The sequence below is a fragment of the Berghia stephanieae genome, chromosome 5 (genome assembly GCF_034508935.2).
Source record: "Berghia stephanieae isolate SIO BIC M18660-M18661 chromosome 5, UCSD_Bste_1.3, whole genome shotgun sequence".
Taxonomy (NCBI): domain Eukaryota; kingdom Metazoa; phylum Mollusca; class Gastropoda; order Nudibranchia; family Aeolidiidae; genus Berghia; species Berghia stephanieae.
Genome location: NC_088364.1, coordinates 12,859,408 through 12,883,006, shown reverse-complemented (window position 1 = coordinate 12,883,006; position 23,599 = coordinate 12,859,408). Strand labels below are relative to the sequence as shown.

At 33.6% G+C, this 23,599-nt stretch overlaps 1 protein-coding gene across 3 annotated transcripts; it reads right to left on the bottom strand.

The window, feature by feature from the left end:
- Positions 1 to 2,854: 2,854 nt before the first annotated feature.
- LOC144972416 (protein tweety homolog 1-like) lies at positions 2,855 to 22,153 on the bottom strand. 3 transcript variants are annotated; one of them, XM_078913580.1, is made up of 14 exons: positions 21,822 to 22,153; positions 21,005 to 21,168; positions 19,328 to 19,439; positions 18,479 to 18,714; positions 17,668 to 17,763; positions 17,018 to 17,090; positions 16,018 to 16,087; positions 13,375 to 13,517; positions 13,019 to 13,161; positions 11,500 to 11,604; positions 10,452 to 10,592; positions 9,226 to 9,319; positions 8,047 to 8,081; positions 2,981 to 3,046 (listed from the first exon to the last, which is right to left on the bottom strand). In XM_078913580.1, the coding sequence occupies exons 1-13, from the start codon at positions 21,951 to 21,953 to the stop codon at positions 8,049 to 8,051; spliced, it is 1,542 nt and encodes a 513-aa protein (XP_078769706.1). In that variant the 5' UTR covers positions 21,954 to 22,153; the 3' UTR covers positions 2,981 to 3,046; positions 8,047 to 8,048. The 3 variants fall into 3 exon arrangements, with proteins under 3 accessions (XP_078769705.1, XP_078769706.1, XP_078769704.1); XM_078913579.1 differs by lacking the exon at positions 8,047 to 8,081 and having other exon boundaries at positions 2,855 to 3,046; XM_078913578.1 differs by lacking the exons at positions 2,981 to 3,046; positions 8,047 to 8,081 and adding an exon at positions 5,336 to 6,681.
- Positions 22,154 to 23,599: the final 1,446 nt, after the last annotated feature.

Genomic DNA, 23,599 nt, shown 5'->3' with positions numbered 1-23,599 from the left:
TTGCAACGCTCATTGCTCATCTCTTGTTTTAACTTGAACCTTTCAAATGTTACTTTATTCATGTTGTTTTTAAATGATTCAGACTTTGAGAAGTCACATCATCTGCTGTCAACTTTAACTTTGATTAATTTTTAAAGTTATTATTATATGTACAATGCACTTCAATATGATACAGGCTGCATCACAATTAATTACAAGACATTTCATTGGTACAATTTTGTAATTGTATGTTTTATAATTATACAAAAAAATAAGAAATTGATGTGATCGTGAGCATATCGCAGATTTTTAAAAAGCACAATGGAAGACAATTTATTCACGACCTCTTAAACCAGAGTGAAGGACGTAGCCTAAATTCCTATTAAATCCCAGTGACCATACTAACTTCCCCCGGAGCAGAGGAAGAGACCTATGTTCAGCCAACTTTTCAACCAAGTCATAAATAACATGGTTTTAATGCTGTTCAACTATTGGATGGCTGTTTTGTGGATCAAAATTGTAAACAAACCTATGGATCCAGTTGAACAAGCTGACCTATTGGATTGTTGGAAATGTGTGTTACTGCCATGATCCATGTTTGGGCTACAGTATTATAAAATATAATTTAGATACACATTTTCAATCAAGGTATGCTTTATTGAATTTATTTGTGTGGTATATTTTGCTCTGCAGATGGAGCTAGCCCAAAATTCGTAGTTTTAAGTAATTTTCGTAGAAGTAGGCAGGTCTGAATCTATTTTTTAACATTTTTCTTCAGATTGCCAAATTGGGACAGTTAAGATTTTATCAAGACGTACTGGCCACGAAGCTAGGTGCATCATAAACTGTTTTCAAACGAGTTTACAATGATCTGTACAAGTGTGTATGAAAGGTGCCAGACAAAGCAAGAAAGAAAAATACAAGAAAAAAAACCATCCCAAAAAATCAGTCGACCTTGACTGGGGATCGAACCTCAGACCTTCTGATTACCGGTCAGACGTATTATCATTACCTGGTAGCACGTCTGACCAATAATCAGAAGGTCTGAGATTCGATCTCCAGTCGAGGTCAACTGATTTTTTGGGATGGTTTTTTTCTTTCTTGCTTTGCCTGGCACTTTTCATACACACTTGTACAGATCTTTATATATATTGCACCGGTACCTGCTGCTTAATTTCTTAATGAGTATACAATACAAGACAAAATAAATAATGGATGAAAGGAAATAAAACAGTGCATAAATGTTATCTCAAATTACGTTTAAAAAATAAAGCTCGTTGCATATTGGAGTTTTGAAAGCAAAACTTATGAGTTGTAATATATTATATTACATTTGTATATTTACACATCATTAAGAGGAATATAATAACGTCATCCCTCACCACAATCAGGTTTCATGTCGGGGTGAACCAGAAAATAAAAATTGACTTTTAAGTCTGCATTGGTAAACCAGAAATTAATCTTTATATTCTTTAACTCAAATCAAATTTAACGTCTTAATAGTTCCTAATCTCAATGGAACTTTATGTTTTTTAACTTAAATTGAACGTACTGATGACATGTGTTTAAGTATAATACTCACAATTCCTTTCTGCCAGATGAAACGTACCAACACACAAAACTAAGTGTAACCCTAAACATTTAGAGTCTGATTGATATATTTTAATGAGAACTAATCACCCCGCAGGCAGTCTAAAAACAATAATGAAAACTGAGTGACGTCATTGCGAAGAAAGAAATAGCTCACTAACTGGCTTTTAAAAAACAAATAAAAAAACCTCAATGAATCATATGGAAGATCTGTTGCATACATCAACAATTTTGTCTATCAAATTTTCACAGATACGTCAACAACCTTCTTCAAGGCCATCAGATCTCCTGTCCATGACCCACTTCTAAAATTAAATCTCAAACTCTGCCATTTTGATCTGTTTGACTTTAAATTCAATTTTCAGCATCTCGTTTAACTCGACAGAATTCCAGAAAAGGCAAGGGAGGTAATTAATGATGAGAAAAGTTCAAGATGCAAATTTATGACACATGACTTCTATTCTTGAGGCAATTAGTCAGACAAGCAATGTTGTTGTTTTGTTTTCAACTACAATATATCTGATTTGCATAAAGAAATTTTTTCATTAAATTTAGAAAAATCAAAGTTAAACTAAAACAATTTCACATTGAAATGTTCACTAATAACTTTTTCCACCATTAAGTATACATTGAATTCCTATAAACATAAATGGCTTTTTTAATAGATATAATGATCACTGTCAACAGAGGCATAAAAATAGTAAATTCTATTATTATTATATATATATATAAATATTATATATTTATTATATTTTTAATATATATAAAAATATATAATATATTCTAATTATATATATATATATATATATATATATATATATATATATATATATATATATATATATATATATATTATATATATCTGCAAAAGAATTATTTGTCCAAGAATAATTATAAGAACAAGAAAATTAATCTGCTTAAGGTTTCAATAATCTAAAAATGCATCTGAAACCCTCAATAAATACAAATTTACCCTTGAACCAAAAAAGAATTGATTTAAAAATAATCAGGCATAGAACTGGAATGAAATTGTTGGAAAATTGTTCATCAGAAATTTAATAATTGTAATAATAATAATATAATAATAATAATATAATAATATAATAATAATAATAATAATAATAATAATATAATAATAATAATAATAATAATAATAATAAATAATAATAATAATATAATAATAATAACAATAATAATAAAATAAAAATAATAATAATAATAATAATAAAATAATAATAATAATATAATAATAATAATAGTGAAAAGAGCATCATCTACTATTCATACATCATTACAAAATAAAATATCAGCATGTGATAATCACTGCCTATCCGTTCACTTCAGCAGAACTTCAATCTAACAAGAACTAAAATAAAATTGGCTGTATATTGTAAATCAAACTGGGAAGTGATTCATCCTCACATCCTTAACGGTTCTCAGATGCCGCATATTGACGTACAAATCTGCCGGGATGGTACTGAAAAATATAAATTTAGAAACAAGATAAATAAATTGAATCCAATTATTAAACCAACAAAACATATTTAAAGACTAAATCAACGCGCTATTCTTTTGAAAATCATGGGGAAAGAATAAGGCATTGTACTGTAACCTGTCTGGGCTGTCTTAGATATAAGCCTCATGTCAGCCATTTTCTGTTTTTACTCACCTCGGCAATACCAGGACAACATAAGTAAATCCAATTGAAATCGAACGGACATTTTTTTGGTTGATGGACTATCTATGCTCTTTCATGAAATGTTTAGTGATGGCTCATAAATGCCACATGGAAGAGTAATTTTTCTCCTCCTATATCACAATTAAAAATACATCACTTAAAATTCATCTAAAAATACATCACTTAAAATTCGTCTATCTGGAATTTAGTAATGTATTTATGTCTTTATTGTTTTTTTGCTGTTGGCTGAAGTAGGGTTCTGAGCCCGAAGTGTTACGTGTTTGGTATTTTGTTCTTTTTTTACAGCTGTATATTCCTTTTTGTTAATTACTTTTAACAGTCTACAGCTTCCAGCAGCTTAATATCACTAATCTTCTGTCTAGTATTGAAAGTCGTCTTTACTTGTTTTTCCCAAATAAGTTCTGATGATGGAACAACTTACCCTCTCGTTCTGACTTACAAAACGATGTTGAAATCTCAAAAAATAAAAAAATTCTCAAAAAAACTTTACTATCAGGAAATATTCTCTGATGTTGCTTGTCTTGTTTTGTTTTGTTTTTGTTTTCATAATTTTTTAATGAACATCCGTAGTCATACTCAAGACTGAGTCAGCCCTATCATATAAAGATGAAAAATAAGAAACAGAGAGGAAAAAACTCTGCAAGAGTGTTATTTATCTCTTGGGGAAAAAGTTAGGAATTAAAGCTATTTTAACTACATAAATATTGGGAGTAATTCAATCTTTATATTAAGGAATAGGGGCACAGAGTGACAATTTTTAGTAGGCTATTAAAAAAATTGTGGTTTCCTGTCTATTTTGACGAGCCATAAACAAGATTGTGATGCGCTATTTTTTTTACTCTTCATTGCTCTTACCGCACATACACTATTGATTTTCAGCTATACAAATATCACTAATCACCATCATCATTAGTATCTGATTTCAATACTTGCATTTGCTCATTGAATGATAACAATTTAATCAATCTTATCAAGAAAAGATAATAAAGTTTAAAAAGAAATTTATAAAATTCCTTTCTTCAATCCCATCGAGATTTGGTTGTTGTTGTTTTATTTTGAGGGGCTTCAGAATCAGTGCAGTGATGCAAGAACAATGCAATATGACTAAGATCTCGACTTACGGAGATAAAACAACTTAAAGGCCAAAAATTCCTGTAGATAATGAGATAGCATAGTAGGCTTGTTTATATCATCATGACCATATCTCAGCATTTCTTATCAGCTTGACTGATAACAAACTAATACGGTGACATTAGAGATGTCATCACTATCTATAATAACAACCACTGTCACCAACCCACCAAGTTGGGAATTTTATCGAAGTGGCAAGAAACTCCGGTAGAGCTAAAGCAGGAAGTCTTCGTCTTCACAGAGGAACTCTCCCCCCACCCCCTGAGCAAGTGTTTTGGTTCATAACTTCCAGCACTCTAAGGAGGTTACTGGATCAGACCTATGTTCCTTCCTATGCAGGAAGTTAAGAATTTTATTGTTGTGGAAAGAACCTCAGGTAGAGCTAAAGAAGGAAGCCTTCAGAGAGGAACCCCCCCCCCCCCTCATACCCCCAACCCCCAAAGCATGTGTTTTGGTCCATAACTTCTAAAACTTTAAGGAGATTACTAGATCATGACAACTAGGTCATGACTCTAGATTTCATTCTACTTGTTTTGATTTTCTTTTTTAAAGAAGAAAAAAACAAATAGATGTCATCAGTATTGATTCAAATGTAGGAGAAAGCGGGGAGAGCGGGGAAATCAAAAGCAATGAAATCATCCATAGTCAATATCATTTTAAAGATGGAGTCTCAATTCGACGAGCCAAGAATTTGAATGGTAAAATTTAAGAGCTACATCTAAACGTGGCACAATCACCTTTGTAAAAAAAAAAAATGACATATAGAAAATGATTAACCTGGAGCAAATGCTACATCTTGTTAAATTTTGAATTGATTCAATTAAGAATTATACTTCTTATACTTTGCAACAACAATAAAAAATAGTTTGGACAAAGATACTTGAGAAATATGACAGTAAATAATAAGTATTAAGTAGAATCAAAATGGATTTTGGATTTTTTAATTTTTTAATTTCTTCAACAAAAATGTTTTGTGGTGCACAAATAAAGCTGAAACAAGCTTGGAATTTGATGGAGGGTCATATAGCAGGGAAAGAAAAACGTATTGATGTGAGATAGCCGTGGAGCAATCTTTACCCCTGAGTTTACTTATATTCATACCTTTTTTCTCTCTCCACTTTAGAAGAATTTTCAGACTTTGAGTAACTTAACACATTGGAAGCAGTAAAATAATAATAGCTGCCTGATAAGAATCCTAGTGCTAAGTGGAAAGGAGGATTCTATTAAAAGAACTCCTAGGTTTAAGAATAGAGCAAGAAAAATGACAAAACAAACAATTCCAAGTCAAGATTTGCAGTAAAGGTTTCATTTTTAAATTGCATTAGGTGGAGGAGAGCAGCGAGCTGGACTCACGACACAGAATCCCAACCAGAGTCTCGAAGAAAAACCAAAATAAAAAGATATATTTCTAGCACAAGAACAATAAAAGCCATGACAAAAGCAACAACAAGAGTCAACCTCCCAATCTTAAAAAGGGAGATCGAAATCCTGTAGCAGGAATTTTAACCATTCAAATATCTTTTTGTTGTTGTTGTTTGCATTGAATTGGATTATTATTTTTATTTGTTTTGATCCTCGTCATTCACTTTACACTATTTTCATTTACAGTTTATTTTAATATAAAGTCTTGCAAGTATGTCACAAAGCTCATTTGGCAGACAACTCCTCAACTTGCAAGCAAAAGAACCAGTCATATTTTTGGATTGAGTGCAGTATCTTATTTTTTCTATATCTTCCACTCACTCGAGCATTCAGTAATGATTGGGATGCTTCATCCGCTAAGATTTGGTGGAAAGGGATTTTTGATAGACTTGCATCTTATCAAAACTATAAAAAGGAATCCAGGATATAAATTTTGGCTTCATAGGCTTTATGAATCCATTGCAAGGTGGTCAGAGGACTATGACTCGGTCCATAGGAATCTTAGCTTATAATTATGTTTTTATCAATTCAGACTTTGAAAAGCCTTCAACTGATTTATGTTTATATGTATTAAATCATAATAAAGTTATCCACTCATACAACATTGATGATTTCGGTTGAGTTTGGACAATTGTTTGCTGGATTATCTAAACCTCTTGATGGATTTCTTAGGCAATGGCATCTTATGATGCTGCATGGAAATGGCTAATTCTTTTTTTTTTAATAAAATTTTTATAGCTCCGCATGGAAACAGCAGCTGCATTGGAAGTTGCGCAGTTTCAATATTTAGCTTGGTCGCAGACTTACGATTCAGTATGCCAGATTAATATGTTTTTATGTGTTGCAGGGTGTTTAGACTTCTGTAACAAATGTAAACGTTTTGAACAAATAAAATAAACATTGTGGACAAAAACTCACAAAATTTATATCATTGGGAAGAGAAAGATCACACACAAAAAAAAGTAATTTAAATTTAAAAAAAAAAAAATTAATTAAGAAAAAAAAACAGGGGTGGGAAAACATTATCAATGAGTGAATAAAAAAAAATAGAACGCTGTCATTGTCAAAAGGTGGGGAATAAATATCAGAAAGATCAGCAGACCTGCCACAAGAGCCAACATATACAGTGTTGCCAATTCAGGAGGCAAAAATTAACGCGAAATTTTCCACGAACACATTAATCAACCCCAATCTAAGCATTGAACTCCAATAAAAAGACATTAAGTATTTACTTTTTTTTTTCTTGCAGCAAGTGATTGGAAATTTATACTGAGGTTCATTAACATACGGAATTCATGAATATACAGAAAATCAGCAACCTTGCAAAATCTGCATTTGTTTCCTCGAAAAAATAATCTTGAATTTCAAAAAAAGATATGAAGCTGTGTTAAAAGGTCACTTTTTTCTTTTTTTTTGTAAACATTCAACAATAAAAAAAAAAGACATCAATTGTTTATCATTGTTTAAAACTTCAAGAAGGATCTAGTTTTTATCAATTTCTCTGAGCTGAATAATGAAGAGCAATCCAAAAAACCCAAGGTTGTGCAGTTAAGCAGTAATCGCTTTGTCGACCCTTTAAGATTTTAACTATCCTGTTCTGTTGCTGCAAGACGGTTCGTTTTTCGATGTTTGAAATCTTTTCTTTCTTAATATAATTTTACAAAGTTTCTTTCGTTTAACAATATGAAATGGAAGTAACAAGTCCCCCCCCCCCCTGAAAAAGTTAGTATGGCAGGTCTGATAAAAGGGATAAAAGCATCTGAGAGGGAAATCTGGCCACACGTCTCTTCCTCTCTATATCATATAAACAATATTTATAAAATTTGGTTTAAAATCAGACAGAAAACTTTAGTAATCTTTATCAAAACAAATCAACGCACTGTTCAGATCACGTATTCAGTCTGGATATTTTGTGTGAAGGTCTGACAAAACAAGCCGTATGCTTTTGAAAAATTCGAACCTCTAAACTTAGTGGCAAATGTACATCATATATCTTCTGATTAAGATACAGTTTAAACTTTCAAAATATCTTAATTCGTGTAAAAGTTACAAGTATTTCAGTTGACCATGGTTTAAGACAAAGAAAAAGTTTTTCCCAAAAAATTTTTTTGCCAATATCTTCAAAACAGTCACCATGAGATCCAACACCTTTTATCAGACCATCCCACAATCCTCCTGGTGCGTTGATTGCTTTGCTAAAGGCCACTAATGAACTCTGGACATACCTTTAATTGAGTATACGCATTTCTAATCTTGACATCTGATTTATACATATATATATATACCAAATAAAATATGAATGAAGGTTTCTTAGTTTAATGACAGAATTAAATTTCTACACACTGACAAATACCAAAACCTGCAAAGGATAAGGTGATTGCCATACAACTAAAAGTTCAATGACAATCAAATATTACTATAATGATAAAAGATAGTAGTATTGCTGTTATCGGAGTCTAAGATCAATAAATCACTAAAGCCAATAATATATTGTTGGAGCAGAAGGGCTGCCAAGTTCAGAAACTCAAAATAAGGGACATTTTGGGGCAGAATGAGGGACAAATGATGGACGGAATAATAGGCACACGTACACACACACACACACACACACACGCACGCGCGCGCACACACAAAAATACAATGACAAAATTAAATAGGGACAGTAGCCCACAGTACACAATAATACTACCATTTGGATGTAGTTTAAAACATCTCAGTCATTGACCTCCCTAAAATATAAAATTATCTGAAATCAACACTTTGAAGGGACTAATCAAACACACAAAATGTGTATTTATATTTATACATGACTCTCAGGAAAACTTTCTCTTTAGAAAAGAAATAAATACCTTTGCCCAATCAAAGATAAGATGATAATTCTGAGCAACCTCTCTAATTTTCTGTTTGCTCTGAAGCTAAAACGTAAACAAGTAAAGGTTCTCGAAAGATTGATGGGGGTCACTTCAGTTCCATTTTCAAGGAATTGAAATAAATGTGGGACTATCTTACACCCCCTTATTGACATCCATTATTGGATGGCAATATTTTCATCAGATGGATATATCATCTATTATAAACATTTTCAGCTTTGCTGTGAATTTAGAAGTGGATAAAAGGGCCTGTTAGAGAGAGGAAGATTCAGTTAGTTATACAAAAGAGAGAGAGAGAGAGAGAGAGAGAGAGAGAGAGAGAGAGAGAGAGAAAGAGAGACAGACAGCAGAGAGAGAAGCTTTGAGCATGTAGAGAGGATAGAAAAATAGAGGGAGAAGGGGGGGGGGGGGGGAGAGAGATAGGAAAGGAAGAGAGAGGAAGGAAAGACAGAGATGGGAGAGAACAAAGGAGAGATAGAAAGGGGGGGGGGGGGGAAAGTGGAATAAGAGAAAAAAAAGATCCTATACACTTACAGCGGGTGGCGGTGATTCATCTACAGGGAGGGGTGCTTGGTGTCTTTGAGTGTGAGGAAGCATCATAAGACTTTCATCAGAATATGGCGAATCACTGCATGGAGAACGTGAGAGAAAAACCAATGATGGAGGAGTGTTTGGGAGTTTTTAAATCATAGAACAAGACAAAAACCACAAAAGTCTTGAATAGAATTCAATGTCTGATCAAATTTGGCATTGTATCATAATCAAATATCATTTTGTTCTTGCATGACGAAGAGTTTTGGGCCCAAACCTTCCCAGTGAAATATTGTTAACTATGATTTTTTAAAAATAATTCTGTGTGATCAAATCTTTTTAAAATAACTCATCAGTTCATGAGGTGAAGGTGCCCATGCCATGGACATTTTCATCAATGGCAAAAAAATTTGACCTTCGGCAGTGAGCAAGAAGATGACCATGAGGGCCTTGAATGATCAGTGGAATTTAATTCAATGAGGAGGAAAATCGTGGAGTAACATTTTGAAGGAGTAGAGGATGTAGTCAGGACTTAGATCAATGATAAAGATGATGATGATGATGATGATGATGATGATATGATGATGATGATGATGACGATTATAAAGAAAATGATAAAGGAGTAGGTGATGCCGATAACGACAATGACGATCAAGATTGTGATAAGGTGTGCTTCAAACATCAGATATGTAGTATCGTCCTGTCACCAACTTTCTTTATAAATCCCACATCTGGCACCTCTCAATCATCATCCACCCACAACGTAACTTTTCCCATAATCTTTTCATGTCAATCCATTTTACAAAATCAATGCACTCTGGCAGTTCTGGATACATTAATGAAAGTGCTTAATTTCTAAATCTGCAATAAAGTCTATTAATCACATTCTTGTCAAGCTAAAAAATGACTCACAGCACAAAATCAGTGAGCAATCAATTAGAATTATTTGCACTCCTTTCCTACAACTTCCTTTCAACACATGTCAGAGGCAGAATTGATTTTAAAATATCATAAAATATTTCTTTGTAATGTGAATTATAGCAGAATAAAGTTGTTTTGTGTTGTATGTTTGAGTGACTGATGTGATGATGTTATGTAAGTGTTGAGCACTTTATTAAGATACAGGGTGAGATTCTAAAGAAAAACCGTATTATTTTTATTTTTCTATATCTTATGTCCTATGATACTATTCCGTTGTGAATGATGCCGAGTTTTAAAATGAAACTTACGTGTTATAACGTTGTAGAGTGCCTCTCTCTGACCAAGGAGTGGGACTAGAATAGCCCACAGCCCCGTATTCAGATTCGTAAGGCGGTGGGCGTGGCAAGAATGGGTCTGTGTCGTCTACTTGGTTGTAGTTGCTTGGTAATCTGGACAGGTTGGAAACAGAAATGGAAGAGTTAAAAAAAACAATGGTTAGGTGTGGCCAGAGAATGGATTGACAAAGATGATATACTACACTGGGTAATGTAAATGTTGCTGCTCGAAGCTCGAAGAAATATATAACAATGTGAAATTGATGTAAGCTTCAATTTAATATACGAAAACAGATAAAATGGACATTTCAGGTTTCCCTTCATCAAAAAAACAGGATGAATGAAACACTACAGACGAATGAGATAATGTGGTAGTGGCGTTGTTAAGATGAATAAACAAAAAGCGAGTGTCATACCACAAGACCACATAGCCACACCAAGATAGCACAGCCTTGATCAAGGTCTGCTGTTGTATCACTGGGTAAAACGCCTAAGGTGTGAATGAGTGAACCTGACTATAAGCGGTGACGTATAATATTGTAAGAGTGAAAATTCAGAATAGGGTGTCTAACAGGTGACTCATCCCTGTATGAAAAATAGATTTGAATCTAATTCATCTGTTGTCTCCTAAAGTGGAATTCTCACTGATGTTGTTGATAGCATTTCTGTGTTATGAATGTGTGTAATACAAAGAAACACATTCATATTGCCCACTACTATGAAATGAAAATGGTGGTCCGAATAACTCAATTAGTATGAAATTTGCTTTACATGCAAAGGGGCCTACATCGGTGAGGTCGAGATTTTATTTTCTGATCCCCCTGTCCAGCCAGTAGTGATTGGGTAGCTGGATCTGTTAGATCTTCTGGAAAGTACTTTGAGATAAACTAGTGTCCTATCCAAAGGCAGCAAGGAAATTATTACTGCCCATTTAACGCTATAGAAATTTTGGGATAAATGAAACTCGTTGTTTGATCTTCTCTCCTTATTTTACACAACAACACAGAAACCTTTTCCTTACCTCTTCCTGGCATATTGTCTCCACAGCATGGAGTTGGAGATAATGGTGAGTATACAGAACAGACCCACCACACACACAGCCATTGTCATCCAAGCTATCGCCGTACTGAAAGAACAAAAATAAGTCGTGAAAAAGTTAATGCTATTATATTGGATTCATTTATACAAACTAGGTGGGATAAAACATTTAAGTATTCCTCTATCTTATGTTGAGGATTCAGATCGCTCAGTTGGAAGAACACATTTCACAAGAAAAGTGACCGAGATCAATCCAGGATGCATTCAAAATTTTTTACTGACCCCCCAGTCCACCAAGCAGTGAATGGGTAGCTGATTCCTTTAAATCTAGTGGAAAGTACTTTGCGATCGACTAGCATCCTATCCAAAGGGTAGCTATTACTATTGTCCATTTCACGCTGTAGAAACCAGGATGAACTCCAGCTTCATGGGCCTAATGGCTATGAAGGACTACTTTACAATCTTATTTATTATACGATGTTGATAGTCATCTTAACTCATTGTTACAAATATGTTCCATTTCAGAAACACTTTACCAACTGAAACTAAATCAATTAACATTTTCAGATCTGTAAAATTGCTAAAGTGACTTTCACTATTAGTTTTAGAAATGCAAATTTTGTTTGGGCCTTTTTTTCATTTTTCATCTAGTTTATATGTCATTTTTCTTTAGATGTACATCAACAGTGATTCTCATTCTACGTAAGTCAGCCAGATTAAGTGCACATAAGTCAAATCAAATTATACCTAAGAGTTGACCAGGGACACCGTAACGCACCCAAAACAGCAATATTTTGGGAGCTATTATATAATGGAATCTGAATTTAGAGATTTTTCTGTTCCATGTTTTAATTTGGTAGTCAAAAAAGCATAATCCTGGGACATGCAAGGATCATTTTTACATTAAGGAGCAAGCACCAGTGTAAGACAAAGATCTGAACAAGTGTGTATGAAAGGTGCCAGACAAAGTAAGAAAGAAAAATACAAGAAAAATAAAACATCCCAAAAAAATCAGTCGACCTCGACCTCGTAAACACTTGTTCAGATCTTGATAATTTTCATACACATAAACAGCCCAATTTATTTTCTTAAAATAGATTTCATATTGCCAAATTGGGACAGTCCCGATTTTAACATGACGATTGGCCACTATTTTATACCTATACAAAGAGGATGAAGAAGTAGTGACCAGCATGCATCAATGGTTAGACTATGGTTGATGAAAAAAGGGTGTGAGGGCATTAATTATATTCTCTTGTTATCAAAATCTACAAGGTAAATGACATTAACAGTAAATAAACAAAAAATAGAAAGGCAGATAAAATAAGGGGTAAAAATAAGAGAAGAAAAGTTTTGAGATGAACAGAATTAAAAGAAGAAAAAGAAAATATGCAAATGTAAGAAAGAGGGAAATATATAAAAGAGAGAAAAAGAGTTTAAAATCAAGAAAATTTTCTTGAAAATAGAGGAAAGACAAATCTATTTGACCAGTTAAATCTTACAGGGTACAATTGCAGGCACCATCGACAGCATCTTCATAGTAACCGTGCATGGTTGTACACAGTCCAACGTTATCCAACAGAATAGACAGATTGGCCATGGAATATGTCAAATCCAATTTCATGGCCGTTAATGGCTCAGTAAGCTGTCATGGATAAATGAATAGATAGATGAATAAATAAATGATTGATTAAAATAAATAAATAAATAAACAATTAAATAAATCAACTTTACCAATTGCATTCACTGAAAACTGTTTTTGTTTTATTGTTTAATCCTGAATTTCTCCTTTTTTTTCTTCATTATTATTTTTTTGTTTTTTTTTGTTTTTGTTTGGAAAAGTGACCTTAACACATACTTGCTTAATTTGGGTGGGGTTCAAGAGTTTTTGCATCCCATCGACTATCAGCTGTGCCTGTGTCAGAGATTTGATGGCTCCCTGGATCTCGTCTCCATAAGGCCCTGTTTTGTTGCCACATTGTACATAGGCTTTGACGATGACTGCACAGAAAATGAAAAGAGGTATGATAAAAACATTGCGCTTCCAATAACTCAAACTATATAAAACCTCAGACCTCCTGATTATTGCCACTGATTTTACCAGTGAATTATGTACCTTTGCAATCGCCCATGTGTTCACAATCTTTATCTAATGTCAGCGATGTGGCATAAATATAATATTTACAATATTCCCCATAAATCTAGTAAATAAGGAGGAAATTGTAAAAAAAAAAAAGCATTCAAAATCAAAATTTAAAAATGTATTGAAGAATTGTATTAAATTATTTAATTAAAATGAACATCAAGTTCATTTTATATTTAAGCCTGTCTATTGTATGCACGGTGATCACAAAAACTGATTTTGAGATTTTATATTTAAGCCTGTCTATTGTATGCACGGTGATCACAAAAACTGATTTAGAGACTTGACAACAAAGAAAATGAAAAAAAAAAAAAAAACAGTCATGGAATTAAAAGCCTAATCATCCCAAAACAAAATCATAAAGTTAAAGCATGATAAGTTAAAAGAACATCCGAGTGAGAATCCATTTTTGAATTATTTTAAGTCAAATATACCGATGACAGCTAAATCTCCCCATAATTCTTCAGAACAACTTATATCATTAAATTTTATTATAAAGCACGTCAAAAAAAAAAAACAACTTCCATTTATCTAGCCAGATCTTTTTTTATTCAGTATTAAAACCACGATATTTTTTTCATGTGCAGAGCTTATCTAGATTGGAAAAAGTGTGTATGGTGTGAAACAGTGCTAGCTTATCTAGTTTCATTACCATGCTCTTAAGGTCATACTGATTTTTATATATTTATCCGGGTCAAAATCAAATACATTGAACGATACATAAAAGCTACTAAAAAGCTTGGATACTATTGCTGGACAAAAGACAAGAGTTGTGTGACATAAATAGAGAACCCCAAATTTCACATCTGTCTCTAACAGGTTGGGGGAAAATGTGTGGGTGGAAAATTAAAGCCTTATCACCTAATTCTACATTCAGAACCCTTATCTTAAGAACAAAGCACAGTGCTTCACATCAAAATTGCCACATTATGATACTCAACTGGCTAACAGATAAGGAGGACGAAGTGGCCGAGTGGTTAAGGCATTGCATTGTGACCTGGAAGGTCCTGGGTTCGAGCCCTGCTTCAGGCACTTTCATTTCTTTTCCATGAGCAAGATTATTAACCTCCAATTTTTGCTCGCTTTGGACAACATGACTGATGCGTGTTGACATCAGACATCTCGTTTGATGGATTATCTATATTCCTTCATGGATTGCCTAGACAACAGTATCTAATAATCCATGATGATGGAAGGCATGATATTTAAAGTATTATCAGATATTGATGGCATGAGAAAAGAACCCTGACTAATCGAATGACAGTATTAAAAAGTAATCAGCAAAGGCTTGTTTGCAAACCTTCCCTGTTGATGTAAGGTCACTGGCCGAGCTAGTTACACTACCAGTGTCAGTGCATTATCATTTGTGTGTAACACTAAGTCATGCAGTGCAAGATAAGTCATTGACCTATTTACTAATAAACTGTATGACACATTCAATTTGACTTAACATGCGATCTGGAATTTTCAAGGCTTGATCATAGGAAGCTACTAAACGCTGAGTTAATGCAGTGATGTGTGTAGGAGATTAGCCAATGAAAGATATTAGTCTAAATTTAAACTTAGTGGCTAGAAGATGTGGACTGTAAAAAGTAGTTAACAAAAATGAATATAACAAGTTTCAAAAGAGAACAAAATATCAAAAATGAAACATATTGGTCTCAAAATCCATCTTCAGATAATAACAATAAAAAACAGAAAAAAAATAATAAAAACATAAATACATCAATATCTGTTTTTTAAGCGATTGTATTTATATTTTTAATCATTGGCTGAAGAAGGGTTTTGAGTCCGAAACATTCAGTGTTTGGTACTTTGTTCTCTTTTAAATCTGTTATATTCCTTCTTTTTTTTTTGGATACATTGAAAACTTAATGCTTTGGAAGGATCAACACAAAAGTCCATGTCGATGATAAGATGTTACCAAAGAAATTTTTTTTTTTTTATTAAAGGCAACATATCATATCACAAAGACTGTATAGAGGACAAAAGCTTGAGTTGACCCCCCCCCTGAATCAGGAACTGAGTTGATTAGTTTTTTAAATGTGCCAGATTTTTAAATTATTATTCACTACAAAAATCACGAAACAATGGTTGATGAATGAATGTTTTTGATGAGAATTAAATATTAAAAAGTCTCAAATTAAGAAATTAAGGTGTAAGATAAAGAACTGAACAAGTGTGTATGAAAGGTGCCAGACAAAGCTAAAAAGAAAAAAACCACCCCAAAACTTTTGTGTTTTTTTTCTTGTATTTTTTTTCTTGCTTTGTCTGGCACCTTTCATACACCTTTGTTCAGTTCTTTATTAAAAAGTTTGCAAACACTTTTAAGGAACTTATTATTAAGATGCTCCTCACCTTTCTCTTTGTTGTCCTTAGGAATGTCAGTGATGTAACCATCAGGATCCACACATAGATCACCCAAGCCCTTTAAAGATAAGGAGGAGAAAATTCTAGTCAAAGATAAATAAGACCTTGAACATCTTTATAGCACAATATCCACCAAAACATGCTCTCAGAGCGCTTTACGAAGGATCTCTAACCAACAGTAACACTTTAAGTTAGGCCATGTTATAATTCTTTCTGACAGAGACAACTCTGTTAACAGCTAGGTACTCATTTTATACCCGAGTACGGAGAGAGAATGTGATTAAAGAGCCTGTTCCAAGGACTCCACAATGCACCACCTCAGAGTAGGACTCAAACCCTGAACCTTCCAATCCGAAGGCAAGTGTCAAACCACTAGATATCCGCACAAAATGATGATCATATATACATTACCATTTAAAAAGTTCAAAAGATCTAGGTCAAGGAGCAAGGAATTGATTGATTCTATAAATGTTGTTTTGTTTTTTTAATTTGCCATTTAATCAGCCCAGGAGCATGATCCTTTGGAGGAATGAACCAGATAGGAGTAAGTTTTAATGTTATGATCAGAAAATATGAATTAAGCACTTTGAGACATTGCCTTTTATTATAAATGCTCACAACATTTATAAGGATACTAAAGTATAAAAAGATATTCCAGCAGTTGTCAAACTGAAGTGAGTGCTTCTATTTCTGTTTATTCGTACCAATACCAACCAAAATGAAAAATATGTCAAAATAATTTTCTTTACAAATTTCTGTAAAAATTCGAAAGCAGGACCAAAAGCCTTCCAAGTGTCTCTTGAGATATTTTCATACTTTAGGATGATTTGCACCTTTTGAAGACGACCAAAGCATCAACATTGCCAATCAGCTCAAATCATCTAAAAATAGCACAAAGTAAGACTCGTCCAGCAGTCCCTAACATCTTGCAATGTCACTCTAATCATTAAAATGCAAGAACATCAAACACATCGATAAACTGTCTTACCACTGAAGATCCCAAGTGTGTTCCAGCAAATGCCCATAAAAGCAGCATGCAAAAAACACACAAAGATGTAGCCCTGAAAATAAAAATATATGTTTGTAGTTTTCTGAATGCTTTATTAAGCCCGGTGTTTAAAAATTGGACGACATTACATTATCTGTATTCAACACAAATCAGTTTTGGTAGGTCTGAGATTTTGTCAAATGGTCATTTCATGTCAGTGACGAGGACATGTTTTGGTAGGTCTGAGATTTTGTCAAATGGTTAATTCATGTCATTGACGAGGACATGTTTTTGAAATTGAATGTCAAAAATATGGCTGCTACAATGACACTACATTTCATCGTTAAGATCTTTTTGCTTGTGGACAAGGCCAAATATCTCTCTCCTGTCTGTCTAGATTTGAAGTGATGTTTTAATTCTTTAAATTGTTTTTGTAACTGGCTGAAAACTGATTTTGCGCCCCAAATATCCCTTGCTTGGTTTTTTTTTTGTTCATTTAATTGAATTTAGAATGTAGCAGTCCTTTCTTTATGCAAAGACAAATTTTTCAATGAGAACGAATAATGTTAACTTCATAAAAAATTATTTTTAAAAAATTAAGTCTTGGATTAAAGAGTTATACATCTAGAACAAAATCTAAAACAACTTACAATATCAAAATGGTCCTGGACCGGATCAGAAGCCCAACCAGAATCAGAAAGAAAATGAAGATGTAGATGCAGCTTATGAGAATTGATCCTGCCCACCTTAAACAAAAACAAATAAGAATACAGACTATCAAAATGAGTACACCAATAATAATAATAAATTATAAATCAGTGCTGATGATATAAAAAAGTGAGAAAGGAGGAAAATTTTGAACCATGGCCTTTAAGCCCCGTTTTTACTGCACTCGCCCCCACTTTTAGAGCAAATGAGATGATAAACTATTATTGATACTCTAGATAACTTCTGAAGAGTTGGAAACTGTGTCTACTTATTCGACTACATATTAAGTCTCTCATTGGCATTACATTTGATTGGGGGAAATGTAATTTTTTAAATGGAGGATACTCCAAAATCGTGAATTTCTGCAGATTCGAGGAAAATCATCAGCACTGACTAATAACATCTTCATAACATATCACCAGTACCAAATGCTGCTCACTGCACTTTACACTCCTATAATTTCCAGTCGCAAGTAACTAAATGTGAAGAGGATCTTCCACCATAAAATCTACCAGTCAAATTTGGTCTAAACCTACAAGCGCCAAGAGCAGTAAAATCACTTTTTAAAATTCATTGTAAAGCCCAACCCCTCCCTACCCCTGTGACCAACAGAGAGTAACGATAATCCCATTACAGTTCTGTGTTAAGCTCATTCATTAAAGTGAATCATTAAAAATGCTTTGCACAAATGTTCATATTTTCATTTTTTTTTTTAATAAGATAGAAAAAAAAGGAAGAAATAACTATTTTCACCTGTAATAGTCTACATCGTCAGTAATTTTGATAATATCTGTTAAGTACTTGAATTCCTTAAATAAATCCACTTTCCCTAGCTGTCCTTGAGCAGCGTTTGCTTGCTTTTGAATTTTCTTCACTCGACTTAGCATCTCTTCTTTCAGAGTTTCACTTTCAAATTTCACAACTATGTCAAGAATAGAATCAGACAACTTTCCAGAAACATCAGAGGCCATGGAATCCAATGCATCCAGCTGTGAAAGGCGAAAACATAAGATAAATGAATAAAAGCATTTATCAGGGATGCCTTTTATAAAAACATTTTAAACCTGAAAATTTTTATTGTAAAGAGTATATAAAAACAAAGTGACTCTTCATCAAATGTTATCACCCTTACATCATCTATCTTCCCCTAACAACCAATACTTTCATTGTGAAAAAAAAAAAAAATTTTAAAAAAGCACTTTCTGGGCTAAAAGAAAATAAGTTCAATGTTTTTGATGAACAAAACAGAATGTTTATGAAAAATTTTCGACCTTTTTTTTCTTAAGTGACAAAGTTGATTCTTTCAAGAATAGATTTCTGCAATTCACCTCTGGTAGGCATTCCATCTGACAAGATTTTAAAGCTACGGGCTATTCAATCATCTCAAAATACAGGTTTTTTACCCTTATTGTGAAATGAGGATGGTGTTGTTAAGGAGAATAAACAAAACTATAATTTGTTGGGGGTTTTTTTGTCGTCTTCACAATACCAACTTCCCAACTCATATCTGCCCCTAGTGCCTTAATCATTGTTTGTTTTGTTTATGTGGAAGAAATTAAAAATGTCCACATTTTCACCAACAGAAACTAGGGAAAGTCTCACCTTGTCATAAGCCCCTCCAACAGTTGTGTTGATTTCACTGATAGCCCCACGGAATTGCTGCACTCCCCTATGAGCTTCTTCATTTTCATACAAGCCAAAACTCAAAAGACCTCTGTGGAAATTTAACAAAGGGAATAATCATGAACATTGTTTTGTATGTTTGTTGTTGTTTCTTTAAAAATCAACATGTTCAACTCGTATTCATTTATAGATCTCACACCAACGTAACAATGCAATATCTAACATGATGACAGGGCAATCGTCTTTGGAATGAATATCATTCCATTTCAAATCAAATGGGTCATCAAGAACAAGAGACCAACTAATCAAAATTTACTTATTTCTGATTCAAAGGAGTTCCCTAGAAAGTCAATTCCTAGTAGTGATTTCAGGCTTAAGGCTGACTTTGACCTTTGATTCCCACAGCTTCTTTTCACTATTTCTTTTTGCTTCTCGAAATGTAACTTTCCTCTACTCAACTTTTTAGGTTAAAAAAAAATTACTTTATCTACCACATCATAATTTCAAGACACTGAAGCACTATTTTGTAATTTTAGTTCTCAAGTTAAAATTATATGAACCCCATTAATTTTTTTTCATCACTCAATGGGTATGTCACATTTCTATGAATGGAGATATTGGTATTCCATGCCATACACACTCATTTTATAAAAGTGTGAAAATTACGGAAGAATTTGAGAGGCAGTTTGGAAAGAAATCATTCATGATTGCCGTTTAGGTCATCTCCATGCCATTTTCATCCTTCATCCATTTCATTTTTGCTGCTCAATACACCTTGGGCAATCTGATGGTCGATTCGTTAAAAACAAACTCCAGATCTAATTATTTTCACCAAGAGAGCGATAACAACAAAGCCATTCTGGCTTAGTCTTTTCAAGCATCACTATTACAGTTACATAGCTTGGTAAAAACGGTAAACAAGCAGTTGCCAATACATATTGTACTGTACGATCAATTTTGTATTTGGAGCAAATACAAAATTGATCATACAGTACATTATGTATTTGCTCCCCTCCCTTGAATAAAGAAATAAGAAATAAATAAAACAGCATATAAAGAAATAAGAATATCTAGTTTTTGGTGATAAAATTTTTCAATGTTTTCTTAGTTTCAATTAAGCACACTCCTGGTCAAAATTCCATAATCCTTTACCAGTAGAGTACAGAATATTACTCTAAGCTGAAATCACTTCTTAATGGTTTCATCTAAAAAAAACTTGAGCTTTTTATATAGCGCATTATCCATCAAACATGCTCATAGTGTTTTACAGAGTTTCCCTGACCAACAGCAACACGTTACATGTATGACGAGACATGACACCTGTTTGGCGATGTTACAAATTTTTTCCGACAGACAATGCTGTTAACGATCAGGTACTCATTTAATACCTGAGTACAGTGAGAGAATGTGAGTAAAGAGCCTTCTCCAATGACTCAACTATGAGCTGGGCAAGACTCGAACCTAGGACCTTCAGATCTGAAAGTGAGTGTCATACCACAAGACCACATAGCAGCATCTACAGAGCAGTAATTGAAGCCTGGCTGATCTTTGGTGAAAATGTTATCTCTTATTTTCATTTTATGAAGAGTTAATCTTAAAGACCAATATTGCATGTGATCAACTATTCTAATTAAATAATTTTGGTCAAAAACTTACACAGCAAAGAAAATCAAGAGCCCTGTTGTGACTCGGGGGCAAACTGAGGGTGTTTTAGAGGGTTTTGGAGGTTTGTCGCAACAACGACAAATGAAGAACACTAAAAAGAACACCCATAATGCTGCACAAAATGCTACAGGGATGAGACTCCAAAACACTAAAGCCTGAAAAAAAAATAACATAATACATATGCAGATATGGCTGTCGTTATTGTCAGACATGTCTGTCAATAACGATGAACACTTATTGCCAGATATTGTCTGGCAATTACAAAAGTAAAAGGCCAGGCATACTCTCCCTCTCTCTCTCTCTCTCTCTCTCTCTCTCTCTCTCTCTCTCTCTCTCTCTCTCTCTCTCTCTCTCTCTGTGTGTGTGTGTGTGTGTGTGTGTGTGTTTATAATAGAATCAATGATGAGAAATGATCAAAATCTTATCGAAAAATATAATATAAGTATAGGATCTACTAAGTAAAATAATTCACCACAATATATGATCTCTCAAGATTCAAATTCAAACACAGTTCATCAGTAGTGACAGTAACAAATTGCACGTCAACTCCAAAGCATTCTTTTCGTTGACGTCTACAACTATAATATTATTTTAAGTCTAAAATTATGGTTTATCTAACAATACTTCAAGATTCTAACATATACATCGTCTGTACTCTTGAGTCATCAGATTCAAATTTTGAATTGACTCCTTTCACTTTCTTCATACTTCATACGTCTGTTCAAGTGAGTTGACGTCTACAACTATAAGATTATTTTAAGTCTAAAGTTATGGTTATATCTAACAATATTTCAAGATTCTAACATACCTCTCTGTACTCTGAGTCATCAGGTTCAAATTCTGATTTGACTCCTTTCATATGCCTGTTCAAGTGAGGAAATGAGTGGAAAAGCTCTGAGAGCCATGTCTTCTCGTACGGCGTTGGAGTTGTTTCGCCCATTTTTTTTAATAATAAAAATTATTCTAGTGTTCACAAGTATAAAAGAGAAACTTGGCTTATGTTTCAAGGAATCATCGTCACATCTTCAAGTTTCAGTGGATGAGAAAAGTAGCAACTGCTGTCGATTAGACTGTAAACAAAAACGCAATCAAAGGCTATCTCTACTAGAACTAGAACTGTAAACGAAATGTCACATGATCGTTGATTAGGCAAATAGTTATAGTCACAATAACAAGAGAGTTGATGGTATATCACGGTTGTCTCCCTTTGATCAACTGAGAAAGACGAACGGGGAGTGAGGGAGAAAAGTCTGGCCCATCAACTAACTGCTTTATAAGGATAATGAGTTGCTGTTGTAATGATTGAATTCTTTGAAACATGAAAAAATTGTCGCATTATACGCTTTTATTCAAATTACACGCAAGCAAGAAAATTATAATTGGCTGAAGAGATATTGGAGCCAAAACGTCCCTTCATACAAACAATAACAATATTATATAATTTTTTATCCAACTTTGAGCCACAATTTTGCTGAATGATGACCAAAAACAATTTTAATTTGTGACAATTGCACATTTTCATTCGAATCATATGCAAACAAGAAATTATTTTTGTTGACTGAAGAAGGATTGGAGCCTAAACGTCCCTTGTTGCCTATTTTGTCTTCTATAATATATTATGGAAGCAACGTTAAAACAGATTCATAATTTAGAAATTGCGTTGCAACCTTTGTTTGCTTAGCTAATTTCTCTTCAACGGTTGGTGATTACACCCATATCCTTGCAGCTGACGAGTGAAATTGTCTTTGTGTCACATTGTCCCAAAGGTGAGGCTGACCTTTCGTGACGTCATATGAGATAGCATATAAAGTAATGAATACTAACCTCTAATATAAGTTATCAGGCGTTTTTTTCTTTTGTATACAACATACTGGCATAAAATGTTGTACTTACCAATACGATAATACAGTCTACATTTCTCTATCCGGCTGTTTAAAAAAAGCATTCCATTCTCAGCATGTCACACTTTCTTTAGACCCCCCCCCCCCCCCCCCCCCCGCCACCCCAATGGCATTTTTTACTATATCCCTCATTGTTTAATGCGAAGAACAAATCACTCCACATTTGATTGGTTGGGAAAGTTAAGGAATAACACAACAACAAGGACCAGAGATATTTATAGTTGTAGGTTTTCGAAGGATTCTGCCACCAACGACGCTCACAGTCGCTTGGCCTTAGCCGAGATGATAATGCCTTAGCCCAATGCCCTGCTATGCCGTAGCCATAGAGGGTCGAGACAGTTCAGACTTCATTGTGACAACAGTTCAACAATTATCACAAGTATTGTTGTTGTTGTTGTCGTCGCCAATAGAATCATTATATTTATAAATATATCTTCTTCTAGGTTCCATGCCTGGTCCAGGCTTCGGATACTGCATGAATTATCTCTCTCCATTCCTCCCTGTCTCTTGCTTTTTCAAACAGCTCTTGATTGTTAGTTGTGAAGCCCTTCAGTTTGTTTGATGTTTTAATAAATCATATATATATATATATATATATATATATATATATATATATATATATATATGATTGAGGGGAGTTAGCTAGAACCACGTAGAGTGCTCAACAGTTTCTTGGGGCGAATTA